Raw genomic sequence first — 24691 nt, forward strand, 5'->3', positions numbered from 1 at the left:
AGAAGGACAGTTGTAGCGTGGGTCTGACTGATTGTCAGGGGCATCTGCAGGGCACTGCCTGCCCTGTGGCATGGCATCCATCTTGTTTATTCTGGAAGGTTCTTCTTGTTGCTCCAGGATTGGACTCAAAATGCCCTACCAAATTCACTCATCACATTAGGCCAGTGGTTCTAGTTCTCACCATGGGTATGTGCCTGTGTGTCCTCTCCTCTTAAGCCAGTGGTTCTGGTTCCCACCATGGAACTATGTGATGTACTGTGTGACCCAATAAAGACTTCTGGAATATCTATGACCCAATTAGTTCACACAACCACTGGCCCAAGTCATGCCAGTTTTGCCACGGCCTGAAACCAGTCAGTCACGACTTACCAGTGGGTCCCTCTCAACCTAGCTACCATTTGGGAAACCGTTGCATTATGAAAATATCTACAGTTATGCTACACCAGCTCTATACCCAGTTCCAGCTTTCACGATGGCAATGTTTTCTCAATGTTTCTCCACTGTTTGTGTCATCCACAGGGTGAAAGCAGCCCAAAGTGAGCTGGGGACTCAGATCCTGGCAGACTTCGAAGAGGCCTTCCCCGCTCAGGGGTCAAAGGTGAATATTTTTGTTCTATGAATGCCTTGTGTGTTATCATATGAGCTTCATTAAACAATTGTATATGTATAACTATACATTATATGATGTATATTATAATTGTGTGTGTTACCCCAAGGTATTTTGTGTGTGTACTCTATATCCCCAGAGAGCAGGGGGACCCAGTAACGTTCTGAGGGATGCCTGTCTGGTGGCCAACGTCTTGGACCCTCGCATCAAACAGGAGATCATCAAGAAGTTCATCAGACAGCACCTCTCTGAGTACATGGTGCTCTTCCAGGAGAACCAGGACGTGAGTTTCAGTTTATTGTACTGCTAAGCATTAAAGTGGAACTGACAGCGTTTTAGCAACATAATCTTATTCAAATCTGGTCATAAACACCCCCAGGAAGAATACAATTTTCTGACAAGCAAGCACTTTCATAAATTCATAGAATGTTTGGGAATGACATCCAGTAAGGTATTTGTGAAAATGTTGCCATGCGTTTGGACAATTAATGGACACTGCAGCAAATAATACCTAATAAAAACATCTGTCTTGTCCATGACCGGAGTCTATGCATAGCCAATCAGAGCTACAGTAGGCCTATGTGTTAACAAGCCATTTGCCACACGGGCCTGCCATCATTCACTTTGAACTGGACTGTGTTTACAGGGTGGTAGCAACAGCACAGCTTTAGATCATTATAATGCATTTGCCAAAAGCCACAAAATACACCTGAATGGATTTCTGCAAATATGTAAATGCCATGGGAGTCCTCTTACATTAGGGAACTAAAGTCTTATTGATCAAAAAACATGAAAAGGTAGGCTCTCTCAGTTGCCTATGCACATCAACAAGATCAACAACTAACACTAGTCAGAGGGAGAAGAGCTAAAATCTAATGGGGGAACATTAGGTAAACCCTTTCAAACATTTTAGCTAGTTGGCTGTCAAAATTGCACTGATAAGCGATGGGGTACCCTGCTCATCGTTCTGCAGCTTGCCTGCTAATGCATGCTTTTTCCTTGATGAAAACCTGCTCTAGAGGGCTCGGGAACTTCCAACAGGACAAAGACCCTAAGAACACAGCCAAGACAACGCAGGATTGGCTTTGGGACAAGTCTGAATGTCCTTGATTGGCCCAACCAGAGTCGGGACTTGAACCAGATCGAACATCTCTGGAGAGACCTGAAAATAGCTGTTCAGCAACGCTCCCCATCCAACCTGACAGAGCTTGAGAGGATCTGCACAGAAGAATGTGAGAAACTCACCAAATACAGGTGTGCCAAGCTTGTAGCGTCATACCCAAGAAGACTCGAGGCTCTAATCGCTGCCAAAAAAACAAAAAACAGTTTGCTTTGTCCTTATGGGGTATTGTGTGTAGTTTGAGGGAGGAAATAACTATTTTATAAATGTTAGATTAAGGCTGTAATGTAACAAAAGGTGGAAAAGGTATTGGTCTGAGAACGTTCCGAATGCACTGTCGATGACTCAACTGTTGACTTATTTACAGGACCGCGGGCCTTGTTTGACATGTGCCCTAGCCTATTAGCCACATAATGACTGACTTGTGGTCATTGCCTTTCCTAGTTTGATTGTATTGACATTCCTTAGTTGCAGTCGTTCGTTTTTGTTCAAAATATTGAGTCATTGAAATGATATGTCCTGAATGGTTGGCGGCAGCAAACCATATACCAGGTCAGCTGTGATTTACGAACTGATAGCAATATTGTTTTGGACTACCAAAACATGTATTGGACTACCAAAACATGTATTGGACTACCAAAACATGTATTGGACTACCAAAACATGTATTGGACTACCAAAACATGTATTGGTGAATTATATTAATCATGCTTTGAACTGCATCCACCTATTCTGCCAATAATGCCTCACTGTATATCAGGTTATATTTTACTCAAAATTCCATATCTTTAAAACCTCTTATAAAGTTGGTTTTGAAGAATGAACTTGGAATTTGATCTTTTTCCAGTTACACTTTAATCTAAGGCGTCCATTTTGGGCCCACTACACGAGGGATTTTGGGTAGGTACAAATGGGGATAAGTGACATTTATTTATATTTTTTTACATCCCAGTATTTGTTCCTTTGTAGATCATGTGAATCATAATTGAGATGTACATTGACTGATCTTTAATAATGCTAGTGTTGTGACAGTATGTCTGTGGACCCTCCACCTGAAAGTGTGTTTGTCCACTGACCCAGGTAGCTTGGCTGGATAAGATCGACCGGCGCTACGCCTGGATTAAGCGTCAGCTGGTGGACTATGAGGAGAAGTACGGACGCATGTTTCCTGAAGAGTGGTGTATGACCGAACGCATCGCTGTAGAGTTCTGCCACATCACCAGGTACACACACACACACACACACACACACACACCCTGTGCTGGAAACTGTTGAGACAGCCAGTGCCTCACTGTCTACACATTCTATCAACTATTGTAATAGTTGTGCTCTATCATCCCCTAATAAAATGTATGAGCTGGAGCACAGAGAATTATTCTATGTGGAGGTGCTGACTAACGGCAAATAAACTGTAAGCCACTATATACAAATAAATAGTTGCACACACTCTATACCTAGAGAGTTTTACCCAATAAGTTACTGGGAGTTATTTATATATATATGTGTGTGTGTGTGCGACTCTTTATTTCTTTTGATAGCTCCTCTATCATCCCAACACTATTCAGTAGACAGTTGATTTAGTCTTTGTTAGGCTACATGAGCACTGACCTGCGATCAGTCATTCATGCTGCAATGTGACGTATTGACGACCCTATGTGTCTCTGTGTCATCCAGGACAGAGCTGGCCAAAGTAATGCGGACGCGGGACAAAGAGATCGAGGTCAAGCTACTTCTGTTTGCCATTCAGAGGACCACCAACTTCGAGGGGCTGCTCGCCAAGCGCTTCTCTGGGTGCACCCTCACCAACGGGCCCGGGGTTAGACACACACACACACACACACACACACACACACACACACACACACACACACACACACACACACAGTGCATTCGGAAAGTTTTCATACCCTTTGACTTTTTCAAAATGTTGTTACATTACAGCCTTATTCTAAAATGGATTAAATAGTTTTTTTCATCAAACTACACACAATACCCAAAATGACAAAGTAAATATAGTTTTCTTTCAAACTTTTTACATACGTATTCAGACCCTTTACTCAGTACTTTGTTGAAGCACATTTGGCAGCAATTACAGCCTTGAGTCTTCTTGGGTATGATGCTACAAGTTTGGCACACCTGTATTTGGGGAGTTTCTACCACTCTTCTCTGCAGATCCTCTCAAGCTCTGTCAGGTTGGATGGGGAGCGTTGCTGTACAGCTATTTTCAGATCTCTCCAGAGATGTTTGATCGGGTTCAAGTCCGGGCTCTAGCTGGGCCAATCAAGGACATTTGGAGACTTGTCCCAAAGCCAATCCTGCGTTGTCTTGGCTGTGTGCTTAGGGTTGTTGTCCTGTTGGAAGGTGAACCTTCGCCCAAGTCTGAGGTCCTGAGCGCTCGGGAGCAGGTTTTTATCAAGGATCTCTCTGTACTTTACTCCGTTTATCTTTCCCTCGATCCTGACTAGTCTCCGAGACCCTGTCGCTGAAAAACATCCCCACAGCATGATGCTGCCACCACAATGCTTCACCGTAAGGATGGTGCCAGAGGTGAAGCTTGCCATTCAGACCAAAGAGTTCAATCTTGGTTTCATCAGACCAGAGAATCTTGTTTCTCATGGTTTGAGAGTCCTTCAAGGTGCCTTCTGGCAAACTCCAAGCGGGCTTTCATGTGCTTTTTACTGAGGAATGGCTTTCATCTACTCACTCTACCATAAAGGCCTGATTGGTGGAGAACTGCAGAGATGGTTGTCCTTCTGGAAGGTTCTCCCATCTCCTCTGAGGAACTCTGGAGCTCTTTCAGAGTGACCATCAGGGTCTTGGTCACTTCCCTGACCAAAGCCCTTCTCCCCCCATTTGCTCAGTTTGGCCAGGCAGCCAGCTCTAGGAAGAGTCTTGGTGGTTCCAAACTTGACACAATCTTGTCTCGGAGCTCTACGGACAATTCGTTCGACCTCATGGCTTGGTTTTTGCTCTGACATGTACTGTCAACTGTGGGACCTTATATAGACAGGTGTGTGCCTTTCCAAATCATGTCCAATCAATTGAATTTAGCACAGGTGGACTCCAATCAAGTTGTAGAAACATCTCAAGGATGATAATTTGAAACAGGATACACCGGAGCTCAATTTTGAGTCTCATAGCAAAGGGTCTGAATACATATGTAAATAAAGTATTTCTGTTTTTTATTTTTAATAAATTTGCAAAAATTTCTAAACCGGTTTTCACTTTGTCATTATGGGGTATTGTGTTTAGATTGATGAGGAAAATGTTTTTTTTAATCCATTTTAGAATAAGGCTATAGCGTAACAAAGTGGAAAGTCAAGGGGTCTGAATACTTTCAGAATGTGCTGTATACACACACACCATTGGGCCATCATTGTTGACTGTAGTGTTGTTTTCAGGTGAAAAAGCCTGAGCCACCACTGGAGTCCACCAACCCTTTCCTGGAGGACGAGGTTGGAGATGATGGTTCAGAGATGGAGGAGGATCTGGATAGGGTAAGACATGTTTGAGATAATCCTTTGACCCGGTCTGAACTTCGATCTTGATAGGCATAGGCTGACCTTCTGAGGTTATTTCCTGTGTCATGTTGACTCATGATTGGAATATCTCTTGGAGGATCTTGGTAGGACCATTTTAAGGGATGACTTTGGAAAAATATACTCATCCCCAAAGAGAGAAATCATGAGTATTAACTACATTCTACATTGTTGACCATTTTCCGCTCCCCAGCCCAAGAAGCACAAGGCTCCTGACAACCCCTTCCATGGCATCATTTCCAAGTGCTTTGAGCCTCACCTCTATGTCTACATCGAGTCTCAGGACAAGTAAGTTGTGTGTGCGCGATTGGAGATCTGTGTGCCCAGAACGTTTCCTTTCTACCTCGTCAGCCCCCATTTCACTCTCTTTCGTCCCCTGTTTTTCTTTCTGTCTCTCTGCTGAGGCAGAAATGGTTCCTATTAGCTGCATGACCACAGACGCTGAGAAAGATGGATTGAAAAGTGCTGCTGCAGCAGTTCGTTCTTTTCTCTCTTTACTCCTCCGCTTTTTCTCTCCCACTTTTTCACCTCTTTGTTTCTCTCTCCCACTCTATTTCTCTCTCTCACACTATTTCCTCTCCCCCCTCCCTCCACCACAGACGTGGGGTCTCTCCAGGAACATGGTTCTGGGGCTTGTCTGTCTCGTTGCGGCCCCTAGTATTGGATATCTGGTGTGTTTAGTGCTGACTGGGCCTTACATGATCTGGCTATGGTTTTCTGTCACAACAGACAGGGCCAGACAATTCTACAACAGAGATTTCCAAAGCAGCTTGTCTCAATGGATACAACAGGAGAGTGAATAGTGACCTGATTGTTCATACAAAGTAGATTTTGTTTTCTGTCCTTGGCTTCATTTTACAGTAACAGTGGATGGGCAGGGGTAAAGTACTAGATATTAACAGCCATATATATATATATGTATATACAGCCATGTAGACATTGAAATCAAAGGACAGTGAATACAGCTGCAATAGAGAGAGAATCTCCTACCCTGTCTGTCTCTTCCATTTTATCATTACTGATGTGTGTGGCAGGTTGGCATTTGTCATGAATCTTGCTCTGGAAGCAGCTCTGCAGAGTGGTTGCTATCTGGCACAGCCACAAAGCCATAAATATTTGATTTTATACCTAACCACACTGCTAACCCTCAGGCCAAACCTTCAATTGAGAACAAAAAGGTCATTTTTTGTTTTCAGAAATGTTTACGATAGAGACAATTTTGACTTTGCAGCTGGGCCATCTAGTGTAAATCGCTCAGTTCTACCTCCAGGGCAAGATTCATGGCAATAAACGTCAACCTGCGTGTGTGTGCTGGTGTCTAGGGGTCATCACTGAGCTGTGTGTGTTACTATTCTCAGGAACCTGGGGGAGATGATTGACCGTTTTGTGTCAGACTTCCGGGCGCAGGGCCCCCCCAAGGCGGGCACGGAGGACGGGGGAGCAGTGCTGCCCAGCTGTGCTGACCTGTTTGTCTACTATAAGAAGTGCATGGTGCAGTGCTCCCAGCTCAGCACAGGAGAACCTATGATCGCCCTCACCACCATCTTCCAGAAGTACCTCAGAGAGTATGCCTGGAAGATACTGTCTGGAAACCTGCCCAAGTAATTTACCTATATAATGATATGATGATCAGATGTATTTGTGAGGATGTAGGTCTAGGGATGATTTAGTAAGTGCTTTTTATTCATGCTGCTCACATACTGTGTTGGGCCCTAGAACAGGAATGCAAGTTGCAGTACTTCCAGTATGGATTCCGGAAGGACACTGTGTACTCTGGTTTTCATTCAAACCATTTTCTGGATGGTTTCTGGCTTTGTTAGGAAAATATTCTGACACAGGTGGCACTATGACAACCAGTATAAACTGGCCTACTAGGAGCTGGACTTGGACAAATGCTTCTGTCAAAGCAAGATTCAAATTGTTATGGATGATATATGCTGTCATCTGCTTCAATTCCCTTTTTGATGAAGGAATCTGCCAAAGTGTGTTAATTCAGAAGAGTGATCCATCATTCTCAGGGGTTTGTTTGTTTGATCATTTTACGTGTTTAGTCGTCATTGTGTTTGATCGTCTTTGTTTGTATGTCATGTGGTTCTGGAGGTGTTTACATCGCGGTGAGGCCTAATACTTCATGAGCGAAAACATCTTTGGCTCGATGGCCACATAAGCCCTATTATTCACCGGGGTTGATACACACACACCCACACAGACCTCTTGTGTGGCGTAGTGTATGTATTGTCTTGTGGAGTTTTGATGCTGGCTCTTCTGGGTGGTTGGAGCTGTGTTGTGGTTTTCCCAGAAGTTTCGGTTGTGGCATTTAATAATGAGAGGGAGGCGGTTTCGCCATGGTAACACTGCCCCGTCTGTCTGTCTGTGTGTATGTTTCTGGCTGTGTCCTCAGTTATCCAAAACTTTCTTTGAATAATAACCTATAACTAGGTCCAGGAGTTTCTCCTTGTCAGTTCACACTAGGTCCCAGTGTTTTCCCTTTAGAGCTCATGTGTGCAGACTTCTGTCTTTAATTCATGAGAAAAGGAAGCTAGTTAACTATTTAGATGCTTTGTCTCTCTCGGTCTCTGTCTCTCAGGACTAGCAGTAATAGTGGAGGACTGACCATCAAGAGTCTACTGCAGGAGAAGGAGGGTTCGGAGGCTGCTAAGTTCAATGTAGAGGAGCTGTGTCTCATCTGTAGCATCCTCAGTACTGCAGAGTACTGTCTAGCCACCACACAGCAGGTTAGAACACACACACACACACACACACACACACACACACACACACACACACACTCAAACGGGTCTAGACTTAACGTTAAACCTATTCTGTGTCAGTTGGAGGAAAAGCTGAAGGAGAAGGTGGATAAGACTCTGGTGGAGAGAATCAACCTGACTGGAGAGATGGACACCTTCAGCAAGTATGCACCAAATCCTAACCTTCACTATAGGGGCAACTTCTGCCAACTCAAAATGAACAACAGTTTAGGAGATTACAGTCATGGACTTCACATCCAATTAAACTCTCTCTCTCTGCGTCGATCAGTGTGATTTCCAACAGTATCCAGTTGCTTGTTCAGGACCTGGACGCTGCCTGTGATCCTGCTCTCTCTACCATGAGCAAGGTGGGACACCCACTGCATTCCTCCCTCCCTCTTCTCATGCTGTCATATTATATTTTCACGTTCAACCATTCTCTCTTGGTCTCCCTCCCTCTAGATGCCATGGCAGAGTGTAGAACATGTAGGTGACCAAAGTCCCTACGTGACGTCAGTCATCATGCACATCAAACAGAACGTCCCCATCATCAGAGGGAACCTGGCCTCCACACGAAAATACTTCACCCAGTTCTGCATCAAGTTCACCAAGTGAGTTACTACCCTCTTCACTGTTCGTCAATATGTGTGACGAAGACTTGGTACTCCCATTGACAAGACAATTGATTTCGAGATTTAGAACAAATTGTCAGTGTTCGGAAATAAAAACTGAATTGATATTCTTTCTTGTCTTTTTTTTCCCCCTCAGCTCTTTTATTCCTAAATTCATCAACCACTTGTTCAGGTGTAAGCCTATCAGCATGGTGGGGGCTGAACAGGTAAACATACTTACCCTTTTATTTAATTAGCCTTTATCTAAGTAGAATTATGCTTACGGTCTCCGTAACAATACAAACGTTTTAACATTTGTTTGTTTGCTCCTGTAGCTGATAATTCAGCTTAGTTTTCTTCTTCTGCTTTGTTCTTCAGCTCCTGCTGGACACCCACTCCCTGAAGACAGTGTTGTTGGATCTGCCCTCTATAGGGTCTCAGGTGGTCCGCAAGGCCCCAGCCAGCTACACCAAGATAGTCGTGAAGGGGATGACCCGCGCTGAGATGATCCTCAAGGTGAGCCCTGTGACGCTAAAACTTAATTCAGAGTCCACAGACACAGAGACGCGATAGTCCGGCATTCCATTGTGACACAGACATGACCACCATCCACAGGGGATGCACAGCCCGACTGCGCACCTCCCCAAAATCCCCAACCAACGCAGCTCTGCATGCAAATCCTCTATTCATTTGAATGTGTTAAGTTGGAGAAATTGCATAAGCCGCACTGAGAATTCGAAAAGTATGAAAGGCAGCAGTCCAATATTCTTTTACACTACAACCATGCTACAATGTTACACTACAACCATGCTACAATGTTACACTACAACCATGCTACAATGTTACACTACAACCATGTCACACTACAACCATGCTACAATGTTACACTACAACCATGCTACAATGTTACACTACAACCATGCTACAATGTTACACTACAACCATGCTACAATGTTACACTACAACCATGCTACAATGTTACACTACAACCATGTCACACTACAACCATGCTACAATGTTACACTATAACCATGCTACAATGTTACACTACAACCATGCTACAATGTTACACTACAACCATGTCACACTACAACCATGCTACAATGTTCCACTACAACCATGCTACAATGTTACACTACAACCATGTTACACTACAACCATCCTACAATGTTACACTACAACCATGCTACAATGTTACACTACAACCATGTTACACGACAACCAGGCTACAATGTTACACTACAACCATGCTACAATGTTACACTACAACCATGCTACAATGTTATACTACAACCATGTTACACTACAACCATGCTACACTACAACCATGCTACAATGTGACACTACAACCATGCTACAATGTCTATCTTTGACCATGCTACACCGTTTCTGTACAACCACACAACAAAGTTTCACTACAGCCACTTCTACCTAATCCTACCACTTAATTGACCCTAAAACTTAACCTTAACCCACGCCTCAAGGGTAATCCTAACCATTAACCTCTACCCTTTTTAAATACACTGGCTTGGCTAAACATGATTATAACCACTGTTCATTCCTGTGTTTTGGCATTTAACAATAAGTAACAATAACTAAATACTGGATTTTGTCAAATGTGTGCTGTTTGACTGCCGAGCCAAGTATGAACATTGTCTGACTTGACCAGATTATCAACTTATGTTTTATTTTAATTGAATAACTGCTTGTCTACAGGTTAATTATTTCTCTTTAACCCCACTAAGGAAAGGGTTTTATGACCAAGTTCCCATTAAGTAGCTGAGGAATAGGAGCTGAACTGTGCCCCTGGGTTTTAATGAGAGAGACCGGAGAAGAAGGCAGGCTTTAAACACACATGGGCGTGCTCATGCACAGTGTGTCAACCTGCTGGAGCCAAGAGAGGTGTGAGTAGTTAGGGAATGCAGGCTTCCACGCGTATACTCACGCAAGCAAACACACACACTTTCGGGAATGCTCACATACGTCAGACACATGTATCCTTGGCTTGTCTCTTCTACAGAGTAAACACAGTCTGTGATTGGTTGACCTTGCCCCAGGGTTGGCCAATAGAATGCAGAAAGACAATGGCATGCACCTGTCTTCTCAGCCAAAACCCACCCATCCCTAGAGCCTATCCCCTCACCCTACCCTAGTCCAGTTACCCTGCCCCCAAGGCTTGTGACCCGATCCCAAAGGAAATTTCCCTCACCCCCTTGTCTCCCTAACACACACGAAGTAAGGCAGCCTTGATGTCTGTCTAATGGGCTTAATGGTCTGTTTTATTGGCCAGCCTGGGACCTGCTCTAATGGCCAGGCTGATCTGTCTTAATGATCAGCTTGGGACCTGCTCTAATTCCCAGGCTGATCTGTCTTAATGGTCAGCTTGGGACCTGCTCTAATGGCCAGGCTGATCTGTCTTAATGGTCAGCCTGGGACCTGCTCTAATGGCCAGGCTGATCTGTCTTAATAACCTCGTGACCAGTATTTTCATTTTTGGAAAAATAACGTTCCCAAAGTAAACAGGATATTTTGTCAGGACAAGATGTTAGAATATGCATATAATTGACAGCTTAGGATAGAAAACACTCTAAAGTTTCCAAAACTGTAAAAATATTGTCTTGAGTATAACAGAACTGATATTGCAGGTGAAAGTCTGAGAAAAATCCAATCCGGAAGTGCCTCATGTTTTGAAAGCTCTGCGTTCCAATGCGTCCCTATTGAGCAGTGAATGGGCTATCAACCAGATTACTTTTTCTACGTATTCCCCAAGGTGTCTACAGCATTGTGACGTAGTTTTACGCCTTTATGTTGAAGAATACCCGTAAGCGGCTACATTGTGTAAGTGGTCACCTGATGGCTCTGTGATTCTCGCGTAAAATACAGAGGTAGCCATTTTTCCAATCGGTCCTACTGAAAAACCAATTGTCCCGGTGGATATATTATCGAATAGATATTTGAAAAACACCTTGAGGATTGATTATAAACAAGTTTGCCATGTTTCTGCCGATATTATGGAGCTAATTTGGAATATTTTTCGGTGTTGTCTGACCGAAATTTCCGGTCGATTTCTCAGCCAAACATGAAGAACAAACAGAGCTATTTCGCCTACAAAAATATTATTTTTGGAAAAAAGGAACATTGGCTATCTAACTGGGATTCTCGTGAGTGAAAACATCTGAAGCTCTAAGGTAAACAATTTCATTTGATTTGCCTTTCTGATTTTCGTGACCAAGTTACCTGCTGCTAGCTGGACATAATGCTATGCTAGGCTATCGATAAAGTTACATAAATGCTTGTCTTTCTTTGGCTGTAAAGCATATTTTGAAAATCTGAGATGACAGGGTGATTAACAAAAGGCTAAGCTGTATCTCAATATATTTCACTTGTGATTTTCATGAATAGGAATATTTTCTAGTAATATTTATGTCCGTTGCGTTATGCTAATTAGTGTCAGTCGATGATTACGCTCCCGGATCCGGGATGGGGTGTCACTAGAGGTTTTAATGGTCAGCTTGGGACCTGCTCTAATGGCCAGGCTGGTTAATTTGCTAAATTGTAATTACTTTGCTAATATGGCCTATTTATTGCCGTACCTCCTTACCTGATTTGCACACACTGTACATTGATTTTTCTATTGTTATTGACTGTACTTTTGTTTATCCCATGTGTAGCTCTTTTTTTGTCGCTTTGCTTTGCATTATCTTGGCCAGGTTGCAGTTTTAAATGAGAACTTGTTCTCAACTGGCCTACCTGATTAAATAAAGGTGAAATATAAATTTTAAAAATGCTACATCAGCCATCAGAGCCATCAGGATGTAATCTATTCTGACCACAATCATGAGGACTACTGAAGATACAAGCATAGCCATAGTCTCCCTTTCTGTGTTTTTTGTCAAGATCATGTATCAGATTATTTTATACCAAGGGACTTCTAGTTATCAGATATTCAGGATATGTGGCCCTACATTCAAAACAGTTTAGCGGCCTCAGTGTCGACACCTGGGACGTGTATGGATGTGTCACGTAGAGTAGGCCAGAAGGTTAAACTGGATAACCTAACCTCTATCAAAATAAAAAGATGGCGGAGCCGCAAAAGTTCTTCTGCGCAAAGGTGTTTATTTACAAGTCATTCCGGAACAAAAAAACAACAGTACTGCCATCAACGTCTACCTTATGGGACAGCTTAAAAACAATGCTGCCCCATCCACAGCTCAATCCAAAAAAAAATAACTCTATGACTGAAAGGGAGGCTCCTTTTGTAGGGCTAGCCCCTCCCCTCAGAACAATTAACCCTAATTAATTAATCAATTAACAATACAAACCTACATTTTCCATGAACTAAACATACTAAAGGATATACATTGCAACACGGTTTTAAACAATATCACAACATAACATTTACAACATTACATCACTACTGACAATATCTTTCAATATGCCCATATGCATTAATGAGCCATTTGGGACAGGCACTATAAAGCCAACCCAATTCCCTTAGCTCGGGTCTTTTTCCAGCATACCCGGAAGCTACAGAGATGGAGAGAGAGGAACAGACAAACAAACAATGCGCTCATCCACAACATTGATAAGTATAATAATTATTGTATCTCTCAAATATGAACACTGACAAGTGTGAAATGCATGCACCAAGACAGAAGTTAATTTGTGTGTCGACCCACATTGTTAACTTATCTTATAATGGCGCAGGAAGGAGTGATGAATATGTGTGTGCGTTAAAGAACCAAATGCTGCCCGCGGCCAGTGACGGACTTCTACGTCACAGGATGTTTCCACATGTGAAGCACAAAAGGCCGTTAGTCCATAGAGGAATGCCTTGAATGTGTTTACATACAGTACAGTACCAGTCAAAAGTTGGGACACACCTACTCATTCCAGGGTTTTTCTCATTTTTTTACTATTTCTACATTGTAGAATAATAGTGAAGACATCAAAACTATGAAATAACACATATGGATTCATGTAGTAACCAGAAACGTGTTAAACAAATCCAAATATATTTGAGATTCTTCATATAGCCACCCTTTGCCTTGATGACTGCTTTGCTCACTCTTGGCATTCTCTCAACCAGCTTCATAAGATAGTCACCTGGAATGCATTTCCAACCGTTTGAATGAGTTCTCACATACAGTGTCTTCGGAAAGTATTACAGCCTTACGTTACAGCCTTATTCTAAAATTGATTCAATAAATAAAAATCCTCAGAAATCTATACACAATACCCCATAATTACAATGAAAACCGGTTTTGGACAATTTTAGCACATTTATACAAAATAATAAACATATACCTTATTTACATAAGTATTTAAACCTTTTTCTATGAGACTTGAAATTGAGCTCAGGTGCATCCTGTTTCCAATGATCATCCTTGAGATGTTTCTACAACTTGATTGGAGTCCACCTGTGGTAAATTCAATTGATTGGACATGATTTGGAAAGACACACACCTGTCTAGTTTTGATGTCTTTACTATTCTACAATGTAGAAAATAGGAAAAATTAAGAAAAACCCTTGAATGCGTAGGGGGCAACTTTTGACTGGTACTGTACATTCCCCTTTGTCTGCTGCCCATTTCTCGTGTGTGTGTGTGTGTGTGTGTGTGTGTGTGTGTGTGTGTGTGTGTGTGTGTGTGTGTGTGTGTGTGTGTGTGTGTGTGTGTGTGTGTGTGTGTGTGTGTGTTTTAAGGCCTTGAACCGACATACAAGGCGTATAGAATTGTTTTCTTCGATCTGGTGAGCAGTTCAGCCCTGGAAGTTGTGGTACCTATGTGCCTGTTAGGTAATTGTTTTATGTTGGGCCTGGCAGGGCCTACAGATGCTGAAAGTCTAGAGAAATACATGTTACCATATTTCCTATGTAGTGCACTACTTTTGACCAGAGCCCTAGTCCTTAACAATCCATACACATAGGTCAGTGTGGGGCCTCAGGCCAGTATGGATGGACTATTCCTGGTCAAATGTTTGTAGGATGTCCATGGGTGATCAAAGCAAAGGTTATGGTGATGATGACTGATAAAGTAGTTTAGGCTGTTTGAGTATAATGGTCTAGACCTAATGGTTTAGACCTGTTCTGGTGAGTCTGTCTGTAGGTTGTGTCTGTCTCTCAGGCTCAGGCAGCCCTCCTTGGCCCATGAGACGTGGCTGTTTTCCACGCTCTCCAGCCCTCTATCCACCAACCCCATCTCTCTCCCCCACCACCAGACTTCTTTTCTGGGGAGTGGAAATGCTACAACACCCCTCCACCCCACCTACTTCTAGCCTGGGTGTTTTCTTTTTTCGTTCTCACTCACTCTCCCTCCCTTTCGTTTTTACGAGCTAACTACAACAGTCCCTCCCTGCTTTCCCTGGGCCTCCCTCCAGGACAGTTGCTAAGTAAATCACTCAGTCCAGAGGGGAAGGAACCTCAAGAATTCCAGACAATCCAGTGTTCTATGTTCCGTCTCTCTTTGGTTTCACTCTTTTATACATTCTGGCCCACAACCCTTAGGCACAGAGAGAGGACAAGAGGGGTTGGTGAGTGGCAAATGTTTTGGGTAGAGAAAAGGAGGGGTGGGGGGGGTGCAATTTCCGATTATTTTTTTTTTAATATATATATATATATATATATATAACAATTTTAATTTGATTTTTTTTTATTTCAATGATAATATATTTTTCTCAGTGTTATCTGTCAACCATATTTGTCTGCCCACTCTGTAACAACCCACTACAATCAGTCTCAATGCTATCTGATCCAGCTTTTCCTATCTCTCTTTGAAAGCAAAAAATAAATTCAACCTACAGTATTTCAATTTTTTTTTTTTACTTTTTTTTTTTTTTTTACTAATCTCCATTGCAATTTGCCCAAACACTCGATCTCTCATTATAGCCCCAAATAATGACCGGTGAGTCTTATTCCCATCCAGCATGCGTGGAGTAATTGGTGTGTAAAAAGAAGAGGGGTCAGGTCTCCTAAATATATAGCCTAACAGTGCAGTCAGTGTGTGCTTCTATAATGGCACCCTATTCCCTATAAAGTGCACTACTTTTGACCAAATCCCATAAGGCTCTTGTCAAAAGTAGTGCAGTATATAGGGAATAGAATGTAGTTTTGGAAGCAGTCAGTGTTATGTTCGGGCTTTGTTTGCAGCTTTAACCACTTGCACACTGTCTGGTCTGATAGTTGACTGACTCTGGGGCCCGTTTGTTCTTACGGGCCACAAGCACTTACCGTGCGCACACAGTTTATGAATCCTGGTCATCTCATCATGGCTCTTGGGAACTGGGGGGGAGGTCTAAAAACCTGATGTTGTGCTTCAGTATTGAGATGTGAATGTATGAGCAACACTGATGTCTACTACCCACCCTCTATAGGTGGTCATGGCCCCCCATGAACCCTCCGTGGTGTTTGTGGATAACTACATCAAGCTCCTCGCTGATGGAAACCCAGAGACCTTCCAGAAAACTCTGGATATGAAGGTACGGGCCACTTTGGTTGGGTTCACTTGTTTTGTCTTTCTCACTGACCTGTTTTCAACAGTTATCGCCTACTTCCTCTGGCTCTGTTGTCTTGTTCTCTCTTGTTTTTTTCCTCTTGCAATAACGTGTGTGTGTGTGTGTGTGTGTGTGTGTGTGTGTGTGTGTGTGTGTGTGTGTGTGTGTGTGTGTGTGTGTGTGTGTGTGTGTGTGTGTGTGTGTGTGTGTGTAGGGGTTGAAGCGCAGTGAGCAGAGCAGCATGTTGGAGCTCTTCAGACAGAGGTTACCCACTCCACCCTCAGGGGCCGACGGAGGCCCCTCTCTCTCCTTCAGCACCCCCACCCCCGAGCAGGAGATCTCGCGCATACGCAAACTGGAGAAGCTCATCAAAAAGAGACTATGAGCGTGCACACACATCACCATACCACACACAAAAGATTCCAGTAATTCATCTCAAATACTTTTTCTTGCTCTGTTCAAGCATAATGGAGAATTGCAGGCAGAGTAAAGACATGATTGTCTCATTTTTGTTAGGAGCATTAATGACCCTAATGATTTCAAAAGTCAACTGTCGAATTATGAAGAAATTTCCTCAGCTGCAGAGCTGTTGACACGTATTACTCATTTACTTGTGTTTTTCTTTTCTGCTTCTCTTTTTGACACTTAATACCCAAGCTTTGTAAATGTTAAATGTAGACTATATCATACATGCGCTATGCATTTTAACTAAATGTGTTTGCACTTAGACTGAGCTACTAACTAAAAACGGCTTTAGGAGCAATTTGCTGCCGCTTTGGCACCTATCCTCCCAGTCCCAGACTGAGAACAAGGAACTTCAATGCGTTTGAAGCTAACATTATGATATTCTCCAGTCCTGTGCCTTTGTGTGTTTCTCTTGGTTCCCTGTTCAAGGGGAGGATGCAGTTAGTTAGGAGTTTGTTTCCAGTGTCCCTTCACAACAAGAACACCCTCCAGGTGGATGGACCGCATCCCACCATGCATTGATGTCTCCAGGTTCAGTGGTTAAGCCCCCAGGTCCAGGACAGAGAGGATCTTGGGATTTCCTATCTCCTCAATTAGACACGAGACCGTTTCTGTGCTTTTTGAAAATCCCCCATGAAATGAGAACCAGTCAAAGCCTTTTAACTCTGGCCCTTCGCCAGGAACTGTATGCGTGTGAGACATTAAGCATGTTCATTTATTTAAGCTCTATTTCCCCATGTAATTCCTTGCTGAGCATTTTATAAATGTCAATCTGAAGTGTGTGTGTGTGTGTGTGTGTGTGTGTGTGTGTGTGTGTATATATCTCTCTCTATATAAGTCTGAAACGATTTGATTACAGTGAGGGAGAGTTGCAGTACTTTATAACAGAGGAACTCATGTTCACTGTTGTACAAGGATGCATTGTACAACATTATATTGATTTCTGTTTTATGATTTATTGTCTAAACCTTTTTTTTCTGTTATTCCGGGCCTCTGTTTGACATTGACAGGCCTAGATTACCTGTCGATAATAATGAAAATTTACTGACACTCCCATTATGCTTGTTTGCACTGGGGTCGGAACGCAATCATGGTTACATTAAGACACTGTGTAAGATTGAAATACTGCTTGTTTTCCCAGAAAACATCCTCATGCTAGCTAGCAGTAGCCACTGCGCCCAGTTTGGAATGACAGTGTCAGCCAATCAGCTCCTTTATTGTTCAACCATGGTGCTTCACGGTGTGTGTAACCATGATTGTGATCCGACCCCAGTACAGCTCAAGCGTAACGGTAGGGTTGGTATCTTCTGGCAAGTTCTCATTATGATTGACAGGTCATCTAGGCCTGTCAGTGTGAAACAGAGGCCTGGAATAACGACAGAAAAGAAAAAGGTTTAGACAAATCTTCAACAACAAAAAACATACATTGTAGAAAATGATCATTGTATAACAGTGAACATGAGTTTCTGTTAGACAGGGAACTGAGAAGTTGGCACAATGATGCTAGTGGAGAACAACAATATATTATTGAACACAGTTGCTTTTCATACTGTCATTGAGCTAATTATACTGTCATTGAGCTAATTATTTCTACTGTGACTTGCTTCGGATAAAGTACTTATTGCATGTAACAGCAAATACTCTGGATCAGTGATCATTTGAGGTGGTTCATTCATATTTGGTGGTGTAGCACAAGATAAGGATGGGGTCTGAAGAATGTGTCTATCGTCAAGTATCTATTCTAAATAATTGTGGTTGAGGCATGAACGATTGTTTTTGGATTTCATCCTTGGAAATTCTTATTCTCCCCAAGAGAAATGTTTGTATTAATATATTAATGCTTTTCATGTACACATTCATGCCTTTAGTTAATAATAAGAAAAACATTTTACTTTATATTGTCAGTAGGGATAGGCCATCATTGTAAATAATAATTTGTTCTTAACTGACTTGCCTAGTTAAAGGTTACATTTAAAAAATAAAAATAAATTAACTACTGTAGTGGCAACTGGTCAAAAACATGAATACTACAAGTTTGCCATCATGTTTTCCTTGTAGAAATGTTGTATCTCACACACACACCGCTCTCTATCCGATTCCATAGATGTAATCATTAGTCCAAACATTTTTTTTTATATATATTGGACAAATTAAGATAGGTCCCTACCGGTTTCGTTCAGTTTGCTCCCGTTTAAGAAATGTTTTGCAACAGAACCGGCCCAATGAATAGGTCCAATTCAGTTTGAACTTTTACCAGGGTATTTTTTTCAGGGGGTGAGGGCAAAAGGAGTTCCCATGTTTCGTTTTGTTGCCTTTCATTTTTCATCCAATCAGAGGTGAGGGTGCGTTGGAAAGGCGTTACCTTTTCTCTATTTTACTGCTAACAAAACTATGAAACCTTTTTGAAGGGAGAGAAGATTGAAGACAGGTAGGCGTGGACAATCTTCAGTGCCCTTGACACAGTTTGACTTCACTATTGTGTTAACTTCAAGGCCAACGATTTATGTTGAATCTCTTTATTTGGAAGGGCAAAAACATATTGGGGAGGAGAAATGTTCGTTGACTTATGGAAGATTTAAATAGCATGCAGTACAATTTGTCTAGACCGTAGCCTATTGCGAAGCAAGAAGTTGATGCAAGCCAATTGCCAACTTGCTTGGTCATTGGTAAGTTACCCAACGTGAAAGATCAATTGCATTCAAGGGAAGTCGCTTCTACGAATTGGAAATCTATTTTACATACAGTTCTGCAAACTCGTCGCGCAGTAGGGCTCGTCATTTTATTTTTTGACTTTTCTTTTTTTAAAGCAATGGTGGGCAGACTAAACTTGCTGAATGTATGTGACGACGAGCCATTGGACATGAGTTGCAAAGCCGAGCGGGGACTTGACAGCCCGGACTCCGGACTACCCCCCAGCCCCAGTCACTGGCTGCTGACTGATTGCGGGGATAAAGGTGCCACAAGCCCGGTGTCTGAAGACGAAAGGACAGGGTCATCCTTGGTACGTAGGCTGTCGCACGGTTTACTACAATTGTTACAGTAACTGATAAAAATCCCGCTATGAAATTGTAAGACAAAGTTGTTGCATTGTTAAAACATTGTTTCTGAAATAGCCTCTGAATACGTTTCCCTGCATGGCCCATAGTGAATCTGGGTCATGTCAATGGTAAATTGGGTGAGGAGCTTAAGCCAATCACATTTGCCATCTCCACCAAATATGTTCTCCTTATGCGAGTGCTGATTGCTTGCAGGTCCCTATTTTATCGATTGGATCTGTTCCTCAGCTGCACACGTTGTCCTACGGGGAGGGCATAGAACTTGATCCACTACCGTCCAAGGAAATACGGTATGCTGTTTTAAATGACTGCATGTAGGCTATGAATGTTTGTGTGTGGTTTGAAATTGGCTTAGCACTGTGTGCTGCATCTGCCTCGCTATTGGTATAAATACCTTCTTTTTTTTTTAAGAAATGTGGTGGACCACAGATCAAATGTTGCATTTAAAAAAAAAGTTATTTTACTTCTGTCAGCCTGTGTAGGCCTCCTGTAACCAAGTGTCTATTTCTTGGAGGTTTGCAGTGCTTGAAAACTTGCCGCATTCCAGTTCTAAAACGATATCTAGCTGAACATGCAGTGAAATGACACTTGCCCAAACGTTGTCATTCCTAGATACACATCGTCTGTCCACTATGATTCTGAGCGTCACTTTATCCACGACGTGGCCATGCAGCCCAGAGGCCTGGGTCTGGATAACTGCAGCCAGACGTTCCTGGCTGTCCCTCACAGCACCTGGAGACACTACAAGACCCAGCTAGACCTCCAGCCTCGCCAGCGGGCCCAGCATTTCCAGAGCACCACCATTGTCTACCCCAAGCACGCTCGCACCATCTACACCACAGAGCTGAGCTACGACAGCCGCCGGCTAGCCAGGAGATTCTTGTCGAGCGTGGAGCTGGAGGCTGCTGACCGGAGAAGGCTACCCCATTGAGGTTAGGGGGAAGGCTGGGCATGGCCTGAGGGAGAGGGCCCTGTGGGGCCCAACCATCCACCAGGCCGACGCCACACATGAACCCAGGTTACACAGTCTATTAGTTTAGATTGGTACTCAAATGTGGGCTACGATACTTTCCAGTCTCCAGGAGGGCAGAAGATGGAAGCCATATCTCTAGATCTGGAGTATCAAACAAATAGCAGGGACATCTGAGTGAGGCTGCCATCTACCAAAGTGTTGATCCATTAGTAGCTAGTAAAGAGTTCTTTGGTATGTCAAAGTTGGATTCAGTTTAACCAAGTGTTGAACTGTGGACTGAGACAGGTGGTGTACTGTATACTATCACCATGGAGGAACTTAGAAACCAGATTTGGAAGTGAAGGATTGTTAGGGAAGTGTAGTCTGGACTATCACTGTCAACATTCTGTGTTTAGGCGTAACCATTGCAGTGGAGCTCATTGAACAATGATCCAACAATATAAGATTCAAGGCAATAGTGGAGTTTCCATGTGATTTTTGTACGTTTTTACATTTGTAGACATGGGGAGTTGTCAAATTACTGTTTATGACTGGGCTTCAAAATGGCTTGTCAAATCATGGTATTATGGTGTATTTGTTGCACAATATTACTTACCACAAGCAGAATATATATTCCTGGATAGTGTAACACCGAGCCATGTATAGAGATGTATGCTCCTGGTGTAACACCAAACCCCATCTAAGTCTTGCCTAAACCAACATTGTCTACTGTAAGTATGGTCATGGAGCAGAAAGCCACAGCTTTTTTCATATTGTGTAAAAGAGTTGCAAGTTCTGTGTTGAAAGTTAGGACATTTTTCTTCCCACAGACCATTGCAAATTGAAGAAGTTTGTATTAGTTGGTAATGAGTAGCGAGAGATTATCAAATGTGTCATTATTGTTTTCAGTTATAAAGTTTTTGTATTTTCCTAATAGTGAAGTCTTGTTCTTACTAACACCTTATGGACTGTCCATAATCTTTGCCTATCCTCTTCTGGTTGCTTCGAGGTTTAATTTAGTTATGCATTTATTTGATGCTAATAAACTCCTTTTGGTAGCCTAATAGATTACTATTAGGCTACCAAACACAGGTAACTTCCCTCAAGGTCCTACAAGGATACACATCTAGAGGACCTGAACTGTCTTGAGATACCCAAAGGGCCTTATTGAAGTAAAATTATTTTGCTTTTAAAGCTCTGTTTTTATAGTGTTTGTTTCAAATAAAGACCAACTGTTTTATATCAGATTTGAGAAGTGTTACAATTATTTGATATGTACTCCAATGCCATAAGCAAATTCAAAATAGTCTTACCAGGATTTTATCTTTTGGTTATCAATTAGGGATATACCTTTTTTGTAATTGCCACTAGTTGAGTAAAGATGCAATTACAATGTTCCACCATCTCAGATTGAGACTGCTATGCCATCTGCAGGATAGAGAAGGTACTGCCCATACAACCTATAGATTTATTCATGTGAAAACAGCCCCACCTAGATACTGTGTGTAATGGCACTACTGCTCTCCAAGTGCCCCTTGAACAAGCCCAAGTAGTCCATCACCCCCTGCTGTGAGGCCAGGTACCGTTTTCTCCGGTTGGCCTTGTACACCTCTATCCTCTCTGCCTCGGCCACCGGATCCTCCAAAACTCCATCCCACCTCAGGCTCTCCCTGGCTGGGTCGTTCTGGCCAGCCTGGTCCCATGACAGTGGGGCTTGGTGGGTACCAGCGTCTGGCCCTGTCAACGTTTCCTCGTGTTTCATTGCCTCTCGCTGGGATTTATTGTTGCGGAGGCTGGTCAGACTTCTGGCCTTGGTCTTTTTGCTGTTGGAGCTCTTCAGGGTGGGTTTGGAACGTGTGGAGGAGCCTTTGACGACCTGTTGCTGCTCAGTGTTGGTGAGTTTATCTGCTGTGAGTGCAGGCCGGCAAAGTGCAGGTTAATATTAATTTGATACCAAAGTGTTTTGATTTCACAACACTATCACTCAACACATTCTCCCCTTGCAGGTCACTTTAGACTCTCGCATTTAGTGCCTTTTTAGCGATGGGGCAGGCAGTGTTTAAAAAAAATATATATATATAATGCTATAAGCTATTCATTGTTTATTGAAGGTGCAACATGCAGAAATAACTCAGACATTTCCTTTTTACTTAAATTCTAATAGTTCCCCTAATTTCCGTTTTTGACAAATGTATAGTGTTGAAAATCATTGTACCATCTAAACCGCTGTGAAATATTAACCAAAAATATTGTTTGAAGCAAAAGCGAAAGTAAAACGCACAAACGAAACTTCAGAACAGGAAACCGAAATGGTGCACATAAAACATTTCTACCGCTTTTATTAGATTTTATCAGGGGGTCAGACTTGCTTTCAATGAGAGTGGCAGATCTACAACTCACATTTCTATGCGAATTTGGTCGGGTCACCCAAAAAGTTACATACTGCAGCTTTAACAAAAACGATCCATGTTGGGGTTACTATGATAACGTTATGGTAAACCCGCGGTGGGTAGGCCTATAGGTCCACACTAGGCATTTAAAACTAGATTTTCTGAGCATCACCGAAACAAACCAACCTGCTGCATCATCTGAGTTTGAAGGCGAGCTCGGTCCTCTTCTCGTCGAACCACTCTTCTTTTTATCTTTTGTTTTGTGCTTTCTCTTTTTCTTTCGCTTGATGTCATTTGTAAGGCTCACGTTGGTAGACATCAGAGCATCCTGGCTCCATACCGCCGTATCAACGTTTCTGCTGTGGTTCATTCTCTACCGATGCTTGGGCTAACTCGATACACCATCAAATTATTGATAGTTGATACATTGTGTCAACTGCTTTATATCGAAGGATACATAAAGGCCTAAACTTTATACAACGGTTACACCGGCGTGATGAATTGAGAAACGAGAACTTAATCAGATACTTTCAAGGTGTGCACTCCGATCCACTCTTCTCACATGGAACTTCTCCATGGAAACCAAAGGATCACCATTCCCAAATTCTTCGCGTTCGTCTGACCTATTCTAGAATATTTTCTGAGTTGTACAGTAAACCTCGCGCGTGATACAAGGTATAAAACAAGAGGATCACGTGAGGAACTAGTGTTGCAGCGATTGATTACTGTAGCAACATTTTAACAACACTAGTTACTCACGTGATCTTTCACAGACACGAACCAATGAGACACGATCAAAACTATTCTGATGTCATATGGGGAGTGACTTTACTCTGACAAGTCTGGGCAAAAAATCCATTGTAGTCGTGGCCAAAAGTTTTGAGAATGACACATATGAATTTTCACAAAGTCTGCTGCCTCAGTTTGTATGATGGCAATTTGCATATACTCCAGAATGTTATGAAGAGTGATCAGACGAATTGCAATTAATTGCAAAGTCTCTCTTTGCCATGCAAATGAACTGAATCTCAAAAAACATTTCCACTGCATTCTCAAAAAACATTTCCACTCCATATCAGCCCTATCACAAAAGGACCAGCTGACATCATGTAAGTGATCCGCTACAAGACCATGGTGCTTGCCTACGGAGCTGTGAGGGGAACGGCACCTCAGTACCTCCAGGCTCTGATCAGGCCCTACACCCAAACAAGGGCACTGCGTTCATCCACCTCTGGCCTGCTCGCCTCCCTACCACTGAGGAAGTACAGTTCCCGCTCAGCCCAATCAAAACTGTTAGCTGCTCTGGCCCCCCAATGGTGGAACAAACTCCCTCACGACGCCAGGACAGCGGAGTCAATCACCACCTTCCGGAGACACCTGAAACCCCACCTCTTCAAGGAATACCTAGGATAGGGTAAGTAATCCTTCTCACCCCCTAAAAAGATTTAGATGCACTATTGTAAAGTGGCTGTTCCACTGGATGTCATAAGGTGTATGCACCAATTTGTAAGTCGCTCTGGATAAGAGCGTCTGCTAAATGACTTAAATGTAAATGTAATGTAAATGTAATTCTCTTGTTAACACAGGTGTGATTGTTGACGAGGACAAGGCTGGAGATCACTCTGTCATGCTGATTGAGTTTGAATAACAGACTGGAAGTTTCAAAAGGAGGGTGGTGCTTGGAATCATTGTTCTTCCTTTGTCAACCAT

The 24691-nt window shown here is 42.6% G+C and overlaps 3 protein-coding genes across 5 annotated transcripts in view; 2 read left to right on the forward strand and 1 right to left on the reverse strand.

Annotated features, from left to right (window-relative positions):
* LOC118371791 (vacuolar protein sorting-associated protein 53 homolog) overlaps positions 1 to 18608 on the forward strand; it is a 35501-nt gene extending 16893 nt beyond the window's left edge. For all 3 annotated transcript variants that reach the window (XM_035757436.2, XM_052521323.1, XM_052521329.1), the window contains 15 exons: positions 520 to 598; positions 747 to 890; positions 2808 to 2950; positions 3402 to 3543; positions 5129 to 5224; positions 5460 to 5554; positions 6625 to 6867; positions 7854 to 8001; positions 8098 to 8180; positions 8306 to 8384; positions 8479 to 8627; positions 8785 to 8854; positions 9006 to 9143; positions 15999 to 16103; positions 16333 to 18608. In XM_035757436.2, the coding sequence (XP_035613329.1) occupies positions 520 to 598; positions 747 to 890; positions 2808 to 2950; positions 3402 to 3543; positions 5129 to 5224; positions 5460 to 5554; positions 6625 to 6867; positions 7854 to 8001; positions 8098 to 8180; positions 8306 to 8384; positions 8479 to 8627; positions 8785 to 8854; positions 9006 to 9143; positions 15999 to 16103; positions 16333 to 16503 (1885 nt within the window). In that variant the 3' untranslated portion in view covers positions 16504 to 18608. The remainder of the gene's footprint in view (positions 1 to 519; positions 599 to 746; positions 891 to 2807; positions 2951 to 3401; positions 3544 to 5128; positions 5225 to 5459; positions 5555 to 6624; positions 6868 to 7853; positions 8002 to 8097; positions 8181 to 8305; positions 8385 to 8478; positions 8628 to 8784; positions 8855 to 9005; positions 9144 to 15998; positions 16104 to 16332) is intronic.
* A 359-nt stretch (positions 18609 to 18967) lies between these two features.
* Positions 18968 to 21836, forward strand: LOC118371872 (refilin-B-like). The gene is made up of 4 exons (XM_035757544.2): positions 18968 to 19249; positions 19391 to 19584; positions 19835 to 19929; positions 20252 to 21836. The coding sequence occupies exons 2-4, from the start codon at positions 19393 to 19395 to the stop codon at positions 20568 to 20570; spliced, it is 606 nt and encodes a 201-aa protein (XP_035613437.1). The 5' UTR covers positions 18968 to 19249; positions 19391 to 19392; the 3' UTR covers positions 20571 to 21836.
* Positions 21837 to 21895: 59 nt separating this feature from the next.
* liat1 (ligand of ATE1) lies at positions 21896 to 23740 on the reverse strand. The gene is made up of 2 exons (XM_035757736.2): positions 23168 to 23740; positions 21896 to 22499 (listed from the first exon to the last, which is right to left on the reverse strand). Exons 1-2 carry the CDS (start codon positions 23349 to 23351, stop codon positions 22084 to 22086), a joined length of 600 nt encoding a protein of 199 aa, XP_035613629.1. The 5' UTR covers positions 23352 to 23740; the 3' UTR covers positions 21896 to 22083.
* Between the last annotated feature and the right edge of the window lie 951 nt (positions 23741 to 24691).

The sequence above is a fragment of the Oncorhynchus keta genome, chromosome 1, assembly GCF_023373465.1.
Source record: "Oncorhynchus keta strain PuntledgeMale-10-30-2019 chromosome 1, Oket_V2, whole genome shotgun sequence".
NCBI lineage: Eukaryota > Metazoa > Chordata > Actinopteri > Salmoniformes > Salmonidae > Oncorhynchus > Oncorhynchus keta.

Coding starts and splice junctions, on each gene's coding strand:
- LOC118371872 (XM_035757544.2), top strand. CDS start 19,393: ATGGTGGGCAGACTAAACTTGCTGAATGTATGTGACGACGAGCCATTG. Junction 19,585..19,834: donor AAAGGACAGGGTCATCCTTG/GTACGTAGGCTG, acceptor GATTGCTTGCAG/GTCCCTATTTTATCGATTGG. Junction 19,930..20,251: donor CTACCGTCCAAGGAAATACG/GTATGCTGTTTT, acceptor TGTCATTCCTAG/ATACACATCGTCTGTCCACT.
- liat1 (XM_035757736.2), bottom strand. CDS start 23,351: ATGAACCACAGCAGAAACGTTGATACGGCGGTATGGAGCCAGGATGCT. Junction 22,500..23,167: donor AAACTCAGATGATGCAGCAG/GTTGGTTTGTTT, acceptor CTGCACTCACAG/CAGATAAACTCACCAACACT.